This window comes from Puntigrus tetrazona, unplaced genomic scaffold, assembly GCF_018831695.1.
Source record: "Puntigrus tetrazona isolate hp1 unplaced genomic scaffold, ASM1883169v1 S000000148, whole genome shotgun sequence".
NCBI classification, from domain to species: Eukaryota; Metazoa; Chordata; class Actinopteri; order Cypriniformes; family Cyprinidae; genus Puntigrus; species Puntigrus tetrazona.
Genome location: NW_025047824.1, coordinates 1,147,501 through 1,170,000, shown reverse-complemented (window position 1 = coordinate 1,170,000; position 22,500 = coordinate 1,147,501). Strand labels below are relative to the sequence as shown.

The window sequence follows — 22,500 nt, the reverse complement described above, 5'->3', positions numbered from 1 at the left end:
GCTGGAAGTAATGTTTTCATGACGCAGACGCGAATCACTGATAAACAGCAAACCACAGGTTGACGCGGATGGACTCGAGTAAATTTCAGGTCGAAGCGGCAGTGTTTCGAATTCGTTTTGCACATTACGTAGGACCCAAAGAGAGGCGGCGTTGGGGTTACAGAGGTTGGGTTTCACCGGACCGTGGTGAGAAGTGCCTGAAATGCAAAGGATAAACCTGTGGATGTCGTCTTTTTATGAGTGTTTCTTGTATTGCTTGTGAACCCGTTAGCGTTCCTCACGAATGTGTTCATAGGTAAAGCCCTTCACGTAAAGTGAGAAAAGAAACCAGAAGGTCAAACCATACCCGGCTTTGATACGTAAACAGAAAAGGACTGGTCAAAATGGTAGTTTGCTGTTCTCTTTTCTTTCTTTTTTTTGTATATTGTAAATATGAAATAAACGTAGACTAATTGGAGTCTGAGAGATAAGTCCGAACGCAAGTCGTTGTATTTACCGTTATCTTCCGGTCCAAGGCTGACGCAAAAGAGGGTCAATTCAAACGTTAAACTTCATTGCCAGATACGTACTCCATGCAAGTATGCAAACGCTCGGCCAATGTGCTGCAAGCACACGGTTGTATATAAACGTGTTGCATTCGTCTTCGGGACTTAAAGGAGGGGGGTAGTTACTTTTGAAATTCAATCAGAAAGCTACCTACGTTCAGGTAGTTCGCCTGAAAGTTCACGTTAACGCAATTCTCAGAATGCAAGACGACAGCAGCTCTTTAAAATCAAGCTAAATATTTTTTGCATTTACATACTTGCGTAGAAGGTTTTCGGGATTATTTCTGTGCTGGAAAAATAATTTTTGCGGTATCGACTTTGCTTTCCCCATGGAGCCGAATTCATTTAACCGTAACGTTTTAACTAACGTTTAATCCATTTACAGACACACATGGTTGGCCCACCTCATTTTTTATTTTATTTTATTTTTTTGGTTACGGACCGAAAATGTTAACCCTTAAAGACTATATCGTAAAAAATCCAGAACTAAAGAGAATGGGATGCGTGTGATATTCGCAAGGTTTATTTTATGAAGCAGTTATTGACTTTTTAGGCATTTTGTACATTTGTCAGCTATTACATGGGTCGCTAATATAATTGTTTAAATGTATAAATATGATAGTATAGAAATAAAAAGAAAAAGGAAGAAAAAAAAATTAATAAAAGCTTGGATTAACCCAAGAAGAAGTCAAATGTCAATGTTGCCCCAATCGCAGAAACCAAAATCACCGCCTACTACTAAACACGTCGCGTGTTGCAGCACTGCAAGCTGGATATTTCCGTGAATAAAAGGGATGGGTCATATGTGAAATAGCCACAATTGCCATGAAATGAAAAGTTTGTGGCAAAGTAGTCAATGTTGTGTTGAATGTTCACTAAAAGGAATGCAGAGTATTAGCTACTCTAACTAGTCAGTGTCATCGGCGGTCTGTGACTGTCGCTTTATTTTTTTAATTTCCCCTTTGTCTTTGCTCTACCAGACCCATATCAAGCCATGTTAAATGTTTTGATCGATCCATGTTGCTGGTTTGTTTTTTTTTGCCTTTTTTATTATTATTTTCCCCATTTTTCCAAGTGTCTTTGTTAGAGAGAACATTACTTTGCCACAATGTTTCATGGAATGGGAAATGGTATTTGCACTTGAAATTTGTTTATGCTCATGTAAAAAAAAAAAAATGTCTGGATTTTGTATTGTCTTTTTAAATGAAAGAAATTGGTGTTCTTAAAGTCGTCTATTTTGATTTCTTTACATGCATACGGAAAAGTCAGTGAAGCGTACAAATGAAAGGTTTTAATAAACGTAAAAAAATACGTAAGTGTATCCACAATGCAGTAGAGTATATAAATATTGTCACTACTTCATAATAATTTATTTAGGCGGGAATCTTTTTATTCAGATTTATATAACTGAACAAATGACAAAATTACATAAATATTTTTCACGCTACCATTAAACATGACTATAGTGGTTTTTATTTTACTTTATGCAAGTTCGTTGTTATTAGGCACAGACTCGGTCGTGATCAGTTAAACGCAATGAATAGCATGGCTTCGAGGATATTCATAAAAATAATTCATAAGGTAGCTACACTGTAAAAAAAAAAATCTGTAAAAATACAGTAAAAACTTGTTTTTAACTAAAGGAAGTTTCCGTGTTTTTAGTTTACAGGTGTTTTTCAATCATTTTTAATGACGCATTGCATTGTGGGTGCAAGAGCCTTGTGGCGCGAACCGCGTGCGTGAAAAGCAGACGCCATTAATACACAGAAAACTTCATTCAGCTTCCGGGGAAGGAGTAGTTTAACGCTTCTGAGGTAAAAAAAATTGTAAGTTTAGGATTTAGTTTTTGTTCTTTACAATCTTTAGTGATGCCAATGTTGTATTTAGGTGCTACATCGTATTAGTTTGTCGAGACCCGTTGAGTTTAATTTAACGTTACTGTTTTGCGTGTCCTCGCACAACGACGCAATGATTTCATTCCAGTTTCGATGTAATTGGTATTTGTAGAGATAATGTGAATATATGTGACCGTGCCCTTATATTTCAGTGTTTTATTAGATTAATTCATTGTGGGTGCGTGAAATTTTTTGGCGCGAATCGCGTGCGGGAGAAGCAAACGTCATCAACACGCGGATCACTTCATCCGGAGAAAGATTAACGACCCTGAGGTAAAATATTACATTTTGGGTTTAGTTATTGTTCCTTTCTTTATTTTATGTAACGCAACCTGTGCTAGACCCGTTAACGTGTCCGTTTTGCGTGTCCTCACAGTGATTTTGATTCAGATTTAATTGATATTTGTGGAGATAATGTGAATATATGCCACTGTGTTACATTTTAGTGCTTTTATTAGTCTAATGTATCTATTGGTAACGTTTAGGTTTTTTTTTTTTTAGTAATGTTACAAGACAATAAGTCTAGTGAACGAGTTCAGATTTTATTTTATTTTTTTAATATCCTACAGTTCAATAAACAAGTTAATTCAACAACATATTGCCTGTTTTTGCTCTATTTCGCCAACAAAACATTGCAAACCCAGCCGCGGTACTGCTTTGCTTCCTGAATGAATCAGTTTAAATGAATCGGTTCAGTCGTTACGACTCGCTTATTAACAGTGACTCGCTGCCACCTACAGACGGATTCATTTTTTATTAAAATAATTTCAAATGTCAGCATCCAACGTTTTAATATCAAAACACGTATGCATTGTAAAATTAGGCCTTTATAAAGTTAAATACGCAGATTTAAGTATGTAAAGGCTGATAGAGCACTGAAAATATTGCTTCAGAATAAATTTACACCACCAAAAATCTAGGTGATGTTAAATCCTAAACCTTGTCTGCGTGTTAATCTTTCAGTGTCATTAATTTCTTTGCTTGTGAAGTTAAACTAGTATTCATTTCTTTCAGAATAAAACCTGGTCAAAGGCTGAGATGAAGGGAACAAAACATCAAAATGCTCCAAGACCGCCGAAATTCCTGAAAAAACCCTGTTTGTATTCCTGAATTTTTTTAATTTGACTTGAGCTCCAAAGCAAAACAGTAAAGAGACCAACTTTTGGACAGTGCAGCGCTAATATTGTACATATATACTGTTTACAAACAAACAAAAACCTTTAGCGAGCATTTTCTGCACATTGTTCAATGGCTAACTCCCACTGAAGCCATGATTTTGTATTCAAGGTTTGGTGCTTGTATTTATTTATGTATGTTTATTTATTTAGCTGCAGCTTTGTTTTTATTCCTGATTTTGTTTTTCTTTTAATTAATTTGACTTGGTTTCTTTATTTTACTGATGGAGCTAATTGTTTTGACGGTGCATCACTAATATTGCACACAAAGCTATTTAAAACACGACATTGTTTTAATGTTGCTTGAATGTATGCATGTTGTTGGCGTTTTTGAAAATTATTTTGCAGTGTTGCAGTTTTGTGCTTGTATTTTCATGTTATACAAAACCTATTGCATTTACCTGCAATAAAAATGTTTGGTTTGTGTGCGCGTTTCATTTATTGTACCATGTTTATTATATATTGTTTGTTTTTAATAGAAATAAAATTAGCTATCTGAGCATAAGGTAGTGATGATATATATAAAACCAATATTATAAATACAGATTTTGAGGTAAAACATTTTTAGTTAATTCTATAGAAGAAACAGTGTGCCAAAATTTCATAATTTGCTGTATAACCATTACCGGAAGTAGATAAATGGTACAGAGAATGCTCTTTAAAAAAATAAAAATTGAAGGAAACGTCCGTAATTTTACCACAAAATGACCCGGTAATTTTCTGCCAGCAAGCTTTCCGTTTTATAAGGATTTTTTCTAACAGTGTACCAGAGTAAAACAAGGACGTTAATCTTTTTTTTTTTTTTTTAACTAAGCAAATTCATAAAGAATACTTAGCGCGAAAATAAGTTTTCCGTCATAAACTTACTTCCGTGGATCGTTTACAATCACATGTCATTAATGTTATCAAACCAGCAACTCCATTATGTAAGATTAAGCACTAACGCAGTTTTTCATACCTTTAAAAATACGTCTTTGTATAAAACGCTGTTCCCGCTTCTTCCCCTCAGAACGAGAGAGCTGCGCATGCGCGAAGCCTCAACGTATTTTTTTGACGTATATATTGAAATACTGAAACATTCAAACAATAACCATTTTTATTATAAGTGTAAAGCACAGTAACATAATTGATCACAGACGGAATATCCATGCCATACAGTATATATGGATTTTATTGAATTTATTTCTCTGTATTAGTTGCTTACTGCCAGTTCTGCTGGAATGCTGTAAAGTAAAAGAAAAAAAAAAAATATATATATATATATATATATATATATATATATATATATATATATATATATATATATATATATATATAAAAATTAAAAAGAAAAGTTCTACTTTCGCAACAATAAATAGTCTGGGTAAATACTAAATAGCGTTCTGCTCATCTGAATGAAATAAAGTGAAAAGAAATAAGCTTCATTATGACTTTGAGACAGCCAGCTGTATTGTTACTTTCTTTAATACGTGTTTGTTTCATCGCTCCGTGTGCAGATTTCTACACGCATCTCGGGAGTTTGGGATTCCATTTCCCATCTAGGCCACAGGTGACAAAACTCTCTCCAATGAGCCTTAGACCAGGATTGCAGGCGATTGTCACGGTGTTCCTGTGTTTGTAGAGCGCCCTAAGGCCCCTCATTCTGGATCCACCCGGCACACGTGGGGTAAGACAGAAAATATCTGAGAAGCACAGAAAAAGACCGGCAATTCATTCATGCATTCATGTCCGACTGTTCATTTAGGTGAGCGTAAGTAAATAAAAGTGTACAAATACAAGTAAACTAAACATGTCTCCAACGTGTTCAAATCAACGAGCTTTTTATAAATTGTGGCCAGCATTAACGTTGTGCACAGTAGCTTCAGGTTACAGTGAGTACAGTAGATAGTCTTAACCGGTGTTGGGGTAATGCATCAAAAATAATGTAATCAGATTACTTTTTTCAAGTAACAAGTCAAACCTTAATTTACAAGAAAATATCTGGAGTTACGTTTTTCCCCCGTTTACTGACTGATAGCTCTCCTGAAACCCACGTTGAGAGAATTTGAGAGTAACGCGTGTTTGCATTTTTTCTAGAACTACAATAACTTTATTTTGAAGCTCCGTAAATCATATACCGTATATCCTCAAACCGACCTTCACGTCTTTGGGGGGGTTGTACAATGCTTTATCGTAACAAAAACACTCCTAGTTTTAAAATTATAATGTAAATCAGTTTTTAAATCGACACTTGTATTCAGCAAAGGTGGCTCTCGATTGGATTTGCACGATCGCTCGGCTCATTGCCCGTAAAAATCGCTAAACATCTCGAAAAACGCACGCCGTAGTCATCACGGCGTGCACGAGGCTGAGGCGGTCAATATTACGTTACACGCGTACCTTTGCACTGAGGAGGAGGAGCGCTCCAGGTGCCGCTCTTGGTGCAGTAAATCTCTTTTTGACCAATCAGAGCCCCAGTACGGCACTGATAGGTCAACACATGACCGAAGGGAACGTGGTCGTAGACGGGTTCATAGAGGTCCGCGTCCTTGACCTCTGGAGGCGGAGGACAGTGCACGGCTGCAAAACACACGTACATCATGCATCACTGAGACAGACGTAGGCTGCGGTGCAGTAAGTAAGCTGTATGATAAAAAAAAAAAAACGGGAACAAGAATCAGGAAACAGTCGTACGTTCACACACGGGGTTCCTTCCGTCCCAGCCTCCATCTCTGCACGTCCGCACCTCAGAGCCTATCAGCTCATACCTAACGAGAGCCATAAAAACAAGGTGGATGAATGCCTGCAAACACGACACCAGCATTTTTAGGTTTTCACAGAAGAAACATTTCGGTTCCCCAGACCGAACAACTCCAATCCAACTATTAATATCCCGTGAAGAAACAAATCCGGGACTACTCAAGATGATGGACTGGAGCGGATCGCATTTATCAGCTCTCATTCTGACGGCCGCCTCTCTCCTGACGAAGAAACGAAGCCATCGGCGTCTAGAAACAGAAGCTGTGTCTCACCCATCCTCACAGACGGCCGTAGCTGAATCTCCAAAAGAAACGCCCGTGTACTTGAACTGGCCGTAGGAAAGCTCTCCAGCGGATCCACATTTCTTCCCTTTTGATGAAAAACTAAGTGTTAGATTGCTCCAACACATCACGACCTGCAGTGTTATTTCATCAAAGTGTATGGAGGGGAAAAAAGACCGCTTCAGACATTCTCTCTTATCTTAACCTCTACACAACAAATAACCCCCTAAAACCACAAAAACCATACGATCAAACAGCAGCACACTTCAAAAATGATTTTCATCTTCAGTAGGTTTGTCTTGTTTTCCAGTACAACCAAACTGTGCCCCAGATGATTATGCATATGCCATTTTTGTAAATCAGTCAGTATGATTAAGAATTCATTTTATCCTCAACGTTATTTTACAATGAAAATGTTGTCACGTGCGAAAGAACCGATCATTTCAAAACAAAAAAAAAAAACACAACATATATTGTCTGAAATCTGTCACATATGCATCATTCACGAAAAAAGACAGTTCAAGTTATTATATGCACATAGACGTAAAAAATAGTTCGGGTGTTTCTAATGCAGCGTCTATGGGAGCGTCGGCCAATTCCACATCTGTCAGTCATTTTTTACCTTTTTGAATATATATATATATATATATATATATATATATATATATATATATATATATATATATATATATATATAAATAAATAATAATAATATATAATAATATATATATATTTGTGGTACTCTTCCATTCACTGCTCTTCTAGTCAATCCAATTATAACGACTTGCGCTGCTGAGGAACCCGCAGATGTGTGAAAGCTCTACTGAACTTATTTTCTGGCAGTATTTGGTTTGAGGATAGCCGTTTATGCTGCCACCCACCCTCACAGATCTTCATTTTAAGGATTGAAGTCAGAGGACGACGGTGGGCACACCATGACTTTGTCTTTCTAGGTCAATAGCAATCCATTTTTTTTTTAAATCAGGGGTTTCTACTCCATAGCAGAAAACGGTCTGTTAGGATCTCCCCGTATCTTGCCGAGGTCATTTTAACACGGTCAGGGACCAAGCGTCCCAACAGGACGGCCATTCACCAAACATCCAGAACTAGCGAATGTAGCAGGACGCCCGTGAAAAAAAAAACTGTTTGATATGAGTCTTCATGTAATTCTAAGCCCATTACAAACAACTGTGCTGTTCGGTTTCAGTTTTTGCAATTTATAGCAATTGTTCTCTTAAAACACGAGAAATAAACCAAACATGTTCTTCGAAAATAACTACAACCAGAATATTTATTTAAATGAAATCTTACCGATATGTTACTTTCATAATAATTTGAGACACAGCGTTAACATTCTCAAATCAAAATACATTTGCTTGAGGAGCAAAATCACTTAATATTTTCTTAAAAAAAAAAAAAAAATTAAATGTATTTTTAAGTAAATATACCTTGGATCCAGAATTTTTTGTACTGAAAAACAAGATAAAAATACTGAAGACAAAAAGTGTGCAGTGCAAGAGCAAGGAAAATAACAATATAATAAAAATTAATTAGTTATGAAATTATATTTGACCCTGGACCAAAAAAACAGTCATGAAACATTTTATGGGTCTAAATTACCAATCTTTTTTTTCATGCCGAAATCGCTAGGATACTGGGTAAAAATCACGTTCAATTAAGATAATTAGTACATTTCTAACTTTAAATGTGTCTAAAATAAGCCCTAAATTAAGGCGAATTCCTCAAATCTCAACCCTCATATTTCAGATTTTCATCACAGTTGCATCTCAGCCAAATACCGATGTTACAAAACCATATATCAATAGAAAGCTTATTTATTCAGCTTTCAGATCATCCACGAATCCTGAATTATGACTGGTTTTGTGGTCCAGGGTCACGTATGTAATAAATGAATATATCATTCAATTAAACGAATACTAAATAAAATAATAACCACAAGTGTATGGTTTGCTCTCTCTACGACTAATAAGGATCTTCTATATTCTTCAATATAGAAAGCCAATGAAGCCAAGGAAGAAAGCCTGGCGTACTTTCACATGAAGCTGCAAGTCCACGGAAGTTCAGGCAGCGAGTCTACCTCCTCCGGCTGTACCCTACACTGCACATCGACAGATACTCTCTGCAGTAGCTGGGGAAAGCGTTAGGGTGCGATGGAGCTGGACCACAATTCCCTGCGAGAGAACCAAGCTGTATTCAATACGCAAAGTACCATCTTTATTTCTGAGTGTATATATATATATATATATATATATATATATATATATATATATATATATATATATATATATACACTGCATCACACACAGAATACACAGGCTTTTAAATGTACCTGAAATCCTTTTCGGGCGACACTCAGGCAAGGCCTGCCATTGGCCGTCTGCTCCACACGTGACCTGTTCTCGGCCAATCAGCTCAAATCCCTCACTGCAGGTGACGTCCACTGTGTCTGTGTGTCTGTACACCCCAGATCCAAGTCTTATCCCCCCGTTTGCCACAGAAGGTGCCGAACATGTGATCACTGATAAAGGACGGGAGTAGAAGATATGAATTTTATTTGCTGCTTATCGGTTTTTATGCGACATTCAAGGTTTTAAAGATCCTGAATTAGTTTGTGAACATGTTCTTGGCATTTCTAAGTTGATAATAATCTGTGTATCGTTCGTTTATTAGTTTTTTTGTTTAATATTGGAAGTACAAAAAAAAAAAAATGAAAAGAATTCATCTTAAATTTTAGTTTTTTCATTTAGACATGAAAATAAATAAATAAAATGCGAATAACAGAAACAAGAACATTTCCATTTCACATTCACAGGCTAAAGAAAAGTACAACTGAAAAAAGATCAAATAAAGGTTATAGAAAGAATAAGAAATAGTCGTTAAAAGCTAAAAACGAAATATATGGACACACAGAGACTTTAAAGCACCAGTACCTGAAATCCTTTTGGGCGACACTCAGGCAAGCCTTGCCATTGGCCATCTGCTCCACGTGACCTGTTCTCGGCCAATCAGCTCAAATCCCTCACTGCAGGTGACGTCCACTGTGTCTGTGTGTCTGTACACCCCAGATCCAAGTCTTATCCCCCCGTTTGCCACAGCAGGTGCCGAACATGTGATCACTGATAAAGGACGGGAGTAGAAGATAGTCTTATTTCTTTTATGTGCGGTGAAAACCAAACTGAGCAATCTTATCTGAAGCGTGCAACTTCTTTTTTTCTTGAACCAAAATACAATGTCCATCACTTGTTGGAAAAATAAATGGTTGATTTTAAACCAGAAAATTGATTTTTGGTTGGAAATTAAAATTGGGTTCATGTTTACTTGATGGCAACCTAATTTTAATTTCCAACCAAAAATCTTTTTTTTGTCCAATGGTTTAATTTTTAAATTAACCATTTTTTTTTATTTCTAACCAGAACTTAGTTATATATCTTATATCTTTAAATGGTGAAAGATGATTTTTTTTTCTAAGCAAAATATGATATCTCCACAATATTAACATTTGACATCGAGCAAATGTTGAGTTTTGATGTCAACCAACTTTCTCATTTCTAACAAAAACTCGATTTTCCCTTCAAACTGGACTCTGGACTCAACGCCTGTCCAGTGTAAAAACTTTAACTGAACCCAATGCTGGATTTTGGTATAAAAACAGTTTTCAATTCAAGCCAAAACTGAACATCTATCCGATGTTAAAATCATTCGATTATCAGTTAGAAGTAGAGTCAGAAGTTCAGTGCAAGAAACTGCTTCTAGCGAGCAGCATTAACTCTTTGCGTCTGTTGAAATGGAGCACTGGTGGAAAGAAGTGGAGCTGAAATCAGGTTCAAACCAAGTGTGAAAACAACATAAAATACCTTTCGAGCACTCAGGCAAGGCCTGCCATTGTCCGTCCGGTCCACACGTGACCTGTGGCGAGCCAATCATCTCAAATCCCTCACTGCAGACGATGTTTACAGTATCTTCAGGTGCGTACTGTGTCCTTTCTCCAAAATGCATCTGTCTGTTTGCCACAACAGGTGCCGAACAGATGATCTTTGACACTAAACCAGAAGGAAGAAAACAATTACTTCCAAAAAACGACTTCTGATGATCAATTACAAGAATCCACCACGAGAGGGCAACATTAAGCAGCACAGCCCGTTTGTTTCCTACAAATCTCGGCAAACCGACCTTTAGAGGTTGCTCCCTTACAATCCCCTTACATCTAATACACTGTAAGAGTCCTTTAAAACCAATGCTGCATTACACATCTTCCCAGTATGAGCGGGACATTCAGAAACGTAAATCTTTGTGATGTTATTAACATGACGAAGGATTAAACTCACCGTCGCAGATGGGGCTCTCCCCACCCCAACCTTTTTCCGTGCACACGCGGACTCTTTCTCCTTTCAAAACATATCTGCACGAGAAAATGATGTCAATGAGCAAAAAAGGCATTAACCTCAACAAAGGGAGGATCTAAAACACGAGTCAAAAAGAATAGCAACTCTACACTTAATCTACCTTTTCTATTTATGATCAACAAACCATGTTTTCACCAATTTATGGACTGCAGACTTAAAGAAAACAATTCAAATACCCTTCTTTACACACAGCAAAGGCTTTATCGCCGAAAAATTGCCCTTCTTGATTGTATCGCCCATTCTCGATGTCAGCCAAGGCATTGCACTTCTTCTCTGAGGGGATAAAGGAGAACTTTTTAAGACGTGGAGTTCAACGTTTGAGTGAAAGAGATATTTTAGAAATAGATGCATCTTACTTTTGCATTTCATGTCCAAGTCTGTCCATTTTCCTTCCACACACTTTGATAAGGGGCTTCCTTCTGAAAGTGTGTAGCCCAAGGGACAGGCATACTTCACTATATTTCCTTGATTGAACTGTACTCTTTGCATATAGGTTTTTGACAGGTGCTTGTCTGGATATTTTCTCGGTTTCCCACATTGAGGGGAAAGCGCCTGAGACGCTGAAATTGACAGTTTCAGAGCAAAACTCAATGCAAACGACAAAGCAGTTAAAACATTTTCTTCAGCATTTTTTGTTCATTATCAAGCGCGTTGGCGGTCAAACAAAAAAAAACAAAAAACATATGCTTGCTATGAAATCACTTCAATATCAATATGATGCTAAAGATAGCATGCGAAAAGGAGAATTAGCCATTGAGTATGTATGTAATGCAGTACCTATGACCAGAAGATGATCCAGGATCCAAGATAATCTATTTTAAACATGTGGCTTACGGAAAAAATCTCCAAGGTATGCTCAAGAAAACAACTCCACCTCTCAGACTTATAGCTTATATGAACTTAACCTTTAACTGCATGCATTTTGCATCTTCCAATAGCACTGAATATTGTCAAATGCTTAGTAATGAAGATTAAACCTTGAATCACCTGACCCAGCCTGGCAATTATCACATAACTAGTTTATACAAGTGCCAATCAAACTACACGTTGGGCTGGTTAAACTTATTTAAAAACACACAAGCAGTAAAACGAATAGTATAACTCAAACATAATGTGCGTACTTCCATTAATAAAGTGGCTGGGATAGCGATGCAGAGCGTCAAATGAAGACGCGACGCGCCACATCGAGCAAGGCGTCTAAGGCTACTTTTTAGTAGTTACTCACCGACAAAGTGCGCGAACACAAGTACGAGTATATTCCCCCAAACAAGCGCCATATTCACCGACAGCTGCGGGTGAGGCGAAGGAGTCAGTCACCAAAACAAATAAAGCAACTGCGTTTCGCGCAAAAAAAAACAAACGCTTATTACAGAAACCCGTTGTCGTCACGAGCTCCGCCTGCCTTCGTTTTTTTAGTCTAACCCACAGAAACACTACTACAGCTCTCGCAAAATGACAATAAATAGTTCAAATCCTATCAAAATATAGGGAATTGCCGTCAAAAACAACGCTCTTTCTGTGAGGGAGCGCAGGCTAGCTTAACTAGCTTAGTAGACTATTATGTTACTAGCAGCTATTTTTAATTACCGTTTTAATTGTTAATCCAGTAGTGACTAGCGGCCAATATTATTACATTTCTCTGGTGATATATTAAGCATACCTATTATAGTATATATTTTAGTCATATACATGACAAGAGAGAGAGATAGTTAGCTTAAAGCGCATTATATGAAGGTTTCACTGACACTAAATATAGAAGACATAGGTATTTTATTGAAATACTTTGCTTTTCCGTGATGGCAGTCACTGTAGTTCAAAACAGTAGTTTTGCAACATATCATTAAAGCAAGCTCATACATGCTCCTCACTCCTTCATACTCCAAGTCATATATTTTATCTCCACAGACAAGACGTTACATGATACTAGGAGTAATGAGCCAATATATAGTTTTAAAACGATAAAGGGAAGTTTTATTTCACTTGCAACAGCCTAAACATTTATGCAATTGTTTGTCATCCTTGAGACACGTTTTTGATTCACAGATCTGATCTCGGAAAACACAAGATTTCTCTCGGCGTCATCCTTGAACGAGGCACAACATTTTTTCCCAGTCTCCCCAAAACGTCTGATATGTCGGTTGTTATAATAATAATCCCCGCGATAGAGATAAGGCAAGCAGGCTTTTGAGGTCAGGCCAGTAAGACGGGTCAAAACACTCACACTCCAACCTCAAGAAAGACGTAAACGGTGCTCCATCTGTTTGGGTGGAGTGCCATTTAAATACATGATGGTCCTTTCTATCTTCATGAGCTCACTTTGGGGACAAAATGTGCCACAACTTGATTTATTTTGCCGCCGTTCTGCCAAGAACACGATTGGATCAAAATAGCAGGAAATGACAAACTGGAATGATTTTCTCAAGAATCCTCTAATCAGAGAACAGATGAAAACTAAATGATAATATTTATTTTCCTCCCATTTATCACTTTTTATACATAGCATTAACAACTATTAACAATAGCAGCGACTCGCTTAAACTTATCCGAGGACAAGCTACAAATCTTCTACCAAAAAAGGAAACATTACTTATTTTCCCGGAGCTGTGGGAACAACTGTCCGATGTTGTGGCTGTGATGCTCAAAGTGCCCTCCCTTTCTACATCCTGGCAGGCCTGTGTGGCTGTGGCCACTACGAAGGAAATTAAAACATAAATTATTCCATAGCTTCATCCAGCCATCAACCACAGCGAAGAAAAAAAAAAAGAAAGGGAAAAAACACCCAATAAAATAATGTTTTCCTTCTGGAAAAACACCAAAATAAATGTTAACAAAACCAATAAAATAAACTTTCTTCTTCAGTGATTGGCTACATAAATATATATATATATATATATATATATATATATATATATATATATATATATATATATATATATATATATATATATATATATATATATATATATATATATATATATATATATATATATATATATATATATATATATATATATATGTGTGTGTATATATATATATATATATATATATATATATATATATATATATATATATATATATATATATATATATATATATGTGTGTGTGTGTATATATATATATATATATATATATATATATATATATATGTATATATATATATATATATATATATATATATATATATATATATATATATATATATATATATATATATATATATATATATATAAATACGTTTGGTTGCAATTTAAATGATAATGTCCCAAGAAATTGTCCTTGCATCACAGACAGATTTTATTAGAACACAAAATGTTTATCAATAGATTAGCATGACATATATATTTAGTCATAACTATAACAGTGCTACAGATATTGTGATGCAATGAAACCAGAACGTATGTCCTATAACACACTGCATTAAATCTAAATGAGTAGGCTCAGAGATAGACGTGTGTTTGGACCAATCTGCACTCTCAGAGATCTGCCATGTTTTTTAGGCTTTGTTTTGGTTAAGCTTTGGTTACGAAGCAAAGGCACTTACAGATCTTATATATCCCATCATGCAAATCACACTCGTGTCTGCATTCGAATGGAATAACAAGCTGCAAGAAGCAACAGCAATGCAGCTTCTGATGGACAGAAATATCTTCTTTACATTCAACGTACTCCAACTCAAATTTAAATTAAAAACGCTTTAAAATAGCATTTAAAAAACACCCTTCCAGAACTGATGCACGCTAAAAGCATGCATAAATAACGTTTTAAAATGAAAGATAATCTAAATGATAAGAACTAAAATAACTATTCTCAGTAGCATTAAACGTTCCTGCACATCCGAAGACAACTCTATAATGATTTTGTGCGTATGCTTTAAGATGAAAACAATGAAAGGACTGAACAGTTAAAGACTGACTTGAGTTTTCTCGAGTTTGACTTTTTTTTAACAAATGAAGGTTATTTTTAAGAACTACCCTGATGTTCCCGTCCAAAATATACTAAACAGTCAAAAAAAAACGGCATAATAAATTTCACAAACTTTTCTGCTGTCACATGACCCGTGACATCACACAACCGCAAGACATTCGTTGAACTCAGTACGACATTCTGCGCAACAATCAAAGCCAGAATGTAAATTGTAAATACATGAGAAAATAAGACGCAGACAATTAACGTCTAAAATCGTACAAATATTTACACAACATCCAAATAAATTTGTCCCGAGTCAATCAGGATGATTAAAAGAGCGCTAAACAGATGTCACGGCAATCAAAACGAGTGCTTCGACGTTCCCTTCTTTCTTACTTCGGTGCGCTGTCTCTTTAAATATTCTAATCGGCTTAACTGGCACAAGCCACGCCCACTCAGTCAGCTCATCTGCGCTCCAATTGGTTCCGCGAGCTGTCGATCCGCCCAACTTGTGATAAAAGTCGTGATTTTACCGTACTTGCGATCGCTTGCGGACGGACGAGGGTTGAGGAGAGCGGACGGAGGCGTCTCCGGAGCCGTTAGCGTTACATAAAGCAGCGGTGACGTGTGCGGACTCGGAGCGGGCGTCCACAGCTGACTCATGTCTGGAGAAAACTATTAATCGCTGACGGGCGTCACTCTTGGACGCCGTCTTTCGAGTCTGACGGGGCGAAGCTGTTCAGCCTTTCCTGCAAGACAGAGCATAAAGGTTACAACATTAATAATAATAGAGTGATTCATACACTAGGTTTGTTCATTTGTGCTGTCAATCGATAAACAATGAACAAATTTCGACTTTTTTTTAATTATTATATTATTCATCCATCATAGTTTCCAAAACAAATATTAAGCAGCACAACAAACAACAGCGTTCATATTTTTGTGGATGATTTTTTAGGATTGGTTGATGAATAGCAAATTAAACAGAACAGCTTTTGTAACATTATAAACGTCTTTACTGTCACTTTACTAAAAATAAAATACACACTACCAGCCAAAGTTCTCGAACGTTAAGATTTATAATATTTTTTTAAAAACGTGTCTCTTTTGCATTTATTTGTTCCATAATACAGTAAAAAAGTAGTGTTTTTTACGATTTAAAATAGCTCTTTTCTATTTGAATATATTTTAAAATGTCGTTTATTCCTTCGATTTTTAAAGTGAAATTTTTTTGCATAGTTACTTTAATCTTCAGCGTCACATGATCCTTCAGAAATCATTCTAATATGCCGATTTGACACGCATATTAATTATTCATTTAATTAACGGCTGAGTAGAATTAAGCAGAAGTCGGTAGCCCGGTTACAAATTTTCTTCAAAATATCTTCCGAAGAAATTCATACAGGTTTGGAGGTACTCCGGTGAGAGCAAATGAGGACAATTTTACTATTCCTTTAAATCTTTCAATCGAATATGCATCGGTATTCAGGTCAGAACTGTGTCTGTTCTTTGTTTTGTAGGATCAGTGTGTGTTTCAGGGCTGTAAATCACATTAAGAGCTCAGAACTGACCGGGCTCTCGCTCAGCTCCTCGGGGAACTGCGAGGCTGATAAGGCAGGAAGGCTTGCTAAGAGGGGCGGATCACCCACGCTGAAGAGGCGGGGCCGCTTGACTTGATCCTGACTGGACAGCGGCGTGAAGCTGTTCCTCCTCAGCAGAGTGGGCGGGACTTCCTGCCTGGAGCTTCCCTGAGAACACACAAAGGTAGAATCAGGTACAGAAGAAAAGCCGTGTTTCTTGCATCACAATGCAGCTCTTCAAAACTATTCCCGCGTTCTCTCGGAGCCTCGCTATGAAACTGATTTCTGCATGCAAATAACACCTGCTGTGATTGGCTAACAGCTTCGGATGTAAAAAAAAAAAAAAAAAAAAAAAAAACCCCAAAACCAATACGTATTTTTTGTTATTTCTACGATTATTTTTATATTTTGCAGATTTTTATTTTATGTTGCTATTTAAAAAAAATTTCATGATCAGTTATTTATAAATAAACTCTTAATGTGTTTTGATATCATTAACTTAACTAATCATAACCCGTCTCAAAACAGCACATTAATAAATCGAATTGCAGGACAATTAAACGGAAAATATGAAATTACAGATAACAGTCAAGCATGTATAATGCATTATAAACTTAACATAACGTACTTGGCAATGCATTATAACCTTTCATAAATAACTGAACCAATGCATTATAATATTTGAAGGTTCGATAGACGCGTTGTTTGATGATGCATTATTCTTTCTAAACGAGCAGATAATTAATTAATGTATTATAACTGTGGTTACAATTATTCATGGGATCACACAACGAATTATGAGGCATAATTCATGCATTAAAACTACTTTCATTACGCAAAAGGTCTTCAGTAAAAAGCAACCCAGTTATATTTTGCATGAGCTGTTTAAGTCAATCATCGGTGACTTTTTTTGTAGTTCTAAGGGAAAAAGCTTCCGTTTTCCGTGTTACACAAGCTCTTTAAAAATACAAACGTAAACTAAACATGTTGATGCACATAAAATTAAAGCTCCCCCGACTGAAGACGCTGATCTCATCCTAAGAGTGCTCGACCAAAACAACATCGAGCCGTACGCCAGAACAGCGCTGAAACACAGAGCGCTCTGTTAAAAGAGTTCAAGAGGTCGTCCTTCGAGGCTGATTCACTCGGGCTGTTTGGGTTGGACAGGCCGCGAGATCCCAGCATGCAGGGGACTCCAAAAATATCATAACCGCACACGCATTCCTCAATCGTTCTTCGCAAATGAACTTGTAAGATGTCTGAGGACTTATTTACAGTTTAATCAGAAACATTTCCCTAAAGATGAGAAACGGCACGCTGCTAAATGCTTGCTAGTAAGAACATGGGATGGGTTATGTTTCTCCTTACGAGTGGTCTGTCCCGGTGTGTGTTTACCGCTTCTACCTTCAGGTCAAACATGTCGACTTTACAGCCTGTCAAAGAAAACGAAGCAGTATTAAAAAAAAATACACTAGTAAACATAAAAAATAATATGAAAACCTGTAATTGCCTAGTACATTTTGCGTATATATTTTAGTGCTTATCTACGGCTTACAGTCAAATCTTTGTTTTAAATATCAAGAAGAAGCAAGAAATATCAGCATAATGACTTTTAAAGCCGTTATCAGCCGATTATGATATCACTCCGACTGTACCGTGCATATGTGATATTTAAAGAAATTGTTCAGATCAAAAAGCAACACTTTAATGCTTTTTATTAAATATATATTTAAACATTTTAATTTGATTTTACATTTTGTCTAATTTAAATATATAAATAATTCTACTTGAAATAAATAATATAAAAAATATAAATTATATGTGTGTGTATATATATATATATATATATATATATATATATATATATATATATATATATATATATATATATATATATATATATATATATATATATATATATATATAAATTTTACATTTAAAAATAATAAATATATATAAATAATACATTTAAATATTACATATTTAATTTTTATTATATTAACCCTGAAAAAATATGGCTCTTCAGGATGGGCCTAAGTGAATGGAAAAACACGTACCGTACGCCACTGGGGTGAGTTTCAGGACCACATGGAGGGGGCACTTCAGATACGGCAAATCATCTATACGACACAAGCACACCAAAACATGAGATTTGCTGACATTATGAACACGTATTCGAATCAAAGCGGTGATGCATGGAAGGGTTTCGCTCGGGAATATCAGCAGCTTCATTTTTAGCTCGTCAGAGGCGGTCAGAAGCCTACACACTCGTTATCATTATCTCATTATGTTCATCAGTCACATGAGGGCTCATGTGATTTGAGTGTGTGTGTGTGTGTGTGTGTGTGATGTACCAGCGCTCTTGTCCAGGAAGTAGGCGAGGAGACAGCGCATGACGGCCTGGTGGCAGACGACCAGCACATTGCCTTGTCTCTCCAGCTCCATGATGACCGGCTCCAGCCTCTGCACCAGATCCTGATAGGACTACAGCAGGAGAAAACGACAAAACTCACTGCTAGATAGGAGCGCTTTTCACTTCCTCAATCTAAGTTCCAGAAGACTTCTATTTCAAACAGATGCCGTATAGAGTCCTATAATAAAACGTATCATGGCTTCCTCGAAAACATTCAGCAGCGCAACCGCTTTTAACGTTGACGGTAATGAGAAATGTTTCTTGAGCAGAATATGAGAATCATTTCTGAAGGATCTAACGACGCTCAAAATAGATCTGATCACAGAAATTAAATTAACCTCTTAATATAAATCAAATAGAACGCATTCATTTTAAATTGTGGTCATATTCTACACTTTTACAGGTTTTTTAATCGTATTTACGATTGAATAAATGCAGCCTGGGTGAGTAAAAAGTGGTAGTGGATTCGTTTGAGTTGATTCTTTTAGGTGATTCAGTCTAAATCTGAATCATTCAAAAAAAAAAAAAAAAAAAAAAACAAGAAAGGGTCATGATATAACCATATAACAGCATACCTCTCCTCCCGGGTATCTGTAATGGTATTTGTCCTGGTCTCTGAGAGAATATTCATCTGGGTACGTTTCTTTTATCTTTTCATATGTCATTTCCTCACAGATGCCCTGATACAAAACACAAACACGCATTAAAAATAACGACGCACGAATGTTCCTCCATCGTCGACCGCCACGACGCAATCTGGTTTCGTTTCTTCTTCTAAAAGGAATAGTTCATGAATATTATCCTTCGTCAGATTAGGAGAAAGGCAGCATCACGTCGCAGTCTCACCAACGATGATGCTCTGCAGCGAATGGGTGCCGTCAGAACGAGAGCCGAAACATCACAATAATACACACCACTCCGGTCCATCAGTTGACGTCTTGAGGAGTGAAAAGATGCGTGCTTGTAAGAAACCAATCCATAATTAAGTCCATAATAACACATAAAAATCATGTGATCAGCTAGAGACAAAAAAAGAAGGAAAATAAAGTACACCCCAGTACTTATTATTAAATATATATTTAGCACATTTAATTTAATGCAATATATTATAATAATTCTGTAACGTATAATTTACTTTACTATAGTTATATAACTTTACTATAGTTATACGATATATTATAATAAAGTTGTAATTGTTATTATAATTAAAGTTTAGAGACATTACAATTATTAATGATTCTGAAATAGCTGATTGAGGCTGTATTTGTGGAAATGGTGATACGCTTTATTTTTCAGGATCTTTTGATGTAACTAAAGTTTAATGACTAGCATTTGTTTGCGATTAAACGGAATTAAATAAAAATGCATGTCTTCGCTCACTTTTTTAATCACGTTCATGCCCGATGAATAAAATTATTTATTATTAACGTTTAGTTAACGTTAAAAACACGCAAAAAAAGCACAAACACACAGCTTTTCACTTCTCAAGACACGGGCCGGCGTGGATTATTGTGACTCAGTCTGACGGCACCCATTCACATCCATTGCTGAGCAGGCGATGACAACGCTACACTTCTTCCGATCTGATGAAGACACGACCTCTGGTGTCCTGCAGGCGAGGACATCTCGAGCAAGGTCCTTTTAAAGCATTACGCACCGACTTTTATCGCACTCGTGGCAAGGTTTTTCCAATTATATAGCCGAATTAATTTTGTTGTGGTAAATGGGTTCAATGCGATACACCTCCATTAAACATCTGACTCAAATGGAGTGACTGCGTGTTAACAGGAAACAGCTCTGTTTTATCACGGTCAGTAATGAAGGCCAGAAGCTGCTGCGGCGGGGACTCACGGCGTCGATCTCGTTGAGTATTTTCCACTGCTCGTACGGGACGCCCAGCTCCTCGGCCGTCTGGATGGTGCGTCTGAGCTGACTGGTCCACACCTTCAGGTCTGGGATCTTCTGGTTTTCCAGGAACCCACGCAGGGCTTTAGAAAACTAACACGGAGCGAGAAAGACTTTAACAAGCCTTGCAAATATTTCACACCCACCTGTGGTAAAGGGCTGACCAGAGCATGCTGGGAAGTGGTTTTACATGTGCTACAATAACAAAAAACACGATTAACAAATGCAGACAACTGTTTTATGTTTTAACGGTTAACTTAAACCTAAAAAAAATGTATGTATGAATAAATAAATACATGTTTTTTCAACATTAAACTATTTAATATTATTTTTTTTTCCAGTGTCCAAGCCAGCATTTCTCATTTGCAACTGTATGTTCTTCTAACTAAAACTAAATTAATTGTAAAAATATGAACAATTCTATAAGATTTGAATCATAGTAAAAATATTTCTACTAGATTTAGTTACACTAAAAAAATATTAAAAATAATGAAATAAATAAATTATATATATATATATATATATATATATATATATATATATATATATATATATATATATATACACACACATACATACAAATATATATATATATATATATATATATATATATATATATATATATAAAAAAGTCAAAAGCTTCTATTTTAAAGATGAATTTTTGATGAAGTCATCAAAATGTATAACTTCGTGGAATTTTTTTTAAAATGTTTTCAAAATAAGTCACATAAAAATGGGCTTAGAATAAAAAAAAATTAATTGTAATTTGACACCTTAGAAATGGTTGTCGAAGGTAAAACTGCATCATATTTGCATGCTGCATACATGCTTGAGCAAAACAACCGTAATTTATGGACTCAGCTCCTAAAAAATGAGTAAGAAACCAGATGGTTTGTTGCACAAATGATGCAGGGAGGCGTTTCGATCTACGAGCGGCACCCTAATAAGCCGTATTGGTTGCCTCTCTCATGAAGTGCACCTGTTTTCCTCTGCTGGACAGCTCTGAATCTCCTCCGATGCTGCCCTGGACGTTGTGCTGGCTCTCGCCGTGGCGGCACAGGTAGATGGAGTGCTTCTGGACGTGAATATTCATGAGGTAGTAGACGATCTTGCTCTGGATGTAATCCTGAACGCGGTTCACCAGGAAACGCTGGCCCACGTTGATCACCTGGATGAAGGACAGGTCCCTGAAGGGCCAAAAAACAACCGTGAAATAGCTTTACGGATGCCTTAGTTACATGTGTTTGTGGCCTAATGATTTAGAGCGCACACACACACACACACACACACACACACACACACACAGTTGTGTTTTATCACTATTGTCCTCTTGAGCACACTACAATTAACAGGCGACTCCAGAGGAACCCTTCCTGCATTTAACTGTGTGCAAAACACATACTGAAAGAAAAACATAATTAATCGTCATTACATAATCATAAGAGCAACTTGGGCCTCGTTGCCTTCAACAGTCCCTTCCCTGCTTTTAACGTTTACCCTACAGTTAATAAAGAGTTGAAAACTCAGCCAACAGAGCTGATAAAAGTAGCTAAAACTATAGATTTATTCCTAAAAGATAAAAGTTTCTAATATCTCTTTGTAATTAATTAATTTGTAAATTACAATGTGTGTGCATT

General features: G+C 36.4%; 3 protein-coding genes across 8 annotated transcripts in view; 1 reads left to right on the top strand and 2 right to left on the bottom strand.

The window, feature by feature from the left end:
• Positions 1-1,772, top strand: part of scube3 (signal peptide, CUB domain, EGF-like 3) — a 94,452-nt gene extending 92,680 nt beyond the window's left edge. For all 5 annotated transcript variants that reach the window (XM_043230321.1, XM_043230319.1, XM_043230320.1 and 2 more), the window contains one exon: positions 1-1,772. This exon is cut by the window's left edge and continues 1,164 nt beyond it. The gene's annotated coding sequence lies outside the window, so the exon portion shown is untranslated.
• Positions 1,773-4,907: 3,135 nt separating this feature from the next.
• On the bottom strand, positions 4,908-12,478 carry si:ch73-217n20.1 (complement receptor type 1). Its single transcript, XM_043230092.1, is given in 14 exon segments — positions 4,908-5,297; positions 5,995-6,174; positions 6,289-6,362; positions 6,627-6,836; positions 8,734-8,827; positions 8,986-9,174; positions 9,467-9,485; positions 9,587-9,641; positions 9,643-9,772; positions 10,511-10,696; positions 10,982-11,055; positions 11,236-11,332; positions 11,416-11,619; positions 12,285-12,478. Coding segments are annotated over 14 exon segments (1,746 nt in total). The 5' UTR covers positions 12,337-12,478; the 3' UTR covers positions 4,908-5,115.
• A 1,854-nt stretch (positions 12,479-14,332) lies between these two features.
• The window catches only part of pfkfb2a (6-phosphofructo-2-kinase/fructose-2,6-biphosphatase 2a), a 16,225-nt gene continuing 8,057 nt past the window's right edge, over positions 14,333-22,500 (bottom strand). For both annotated transcript variants that reach the window (XM_043230086.1, XM_043230087.1), the window contains exons 9-16: positions 21,843-22,050; positions 20,810-20,956; positions 19,534-19,638; positions 18,900-19,029; positions 18,603-18,665; positions 17,914-17,978; positions 16,537-16,713; positions 14,333-15,714 (exon numbers count right to left, since the gene is read on the bottom strand). In XM_043230086.1, coding sequence (XP_043086021.1) covers positions 15,661-15,714; positions 16,537-16,713; positions 17,914-17,978; positions 18,603-18,665; positions 18,900-19,029; positions 19,534-19,638; positions 20,810-20,956; positions 21,843-22,050 — 949 coding nt within the window. In that variant the 3' untranslated portion in view covers positions 14,333-15,660. The remainder of the gene's footprint in view (positions 15,715-16,536; positions 16,714-17,913; positions 17,979-18,602; positions 18,666-18,899; positions 19,030-19,533; positions 19,639-20,809; positions 20,957-21,842; positions 22,051-22,500) is intronic.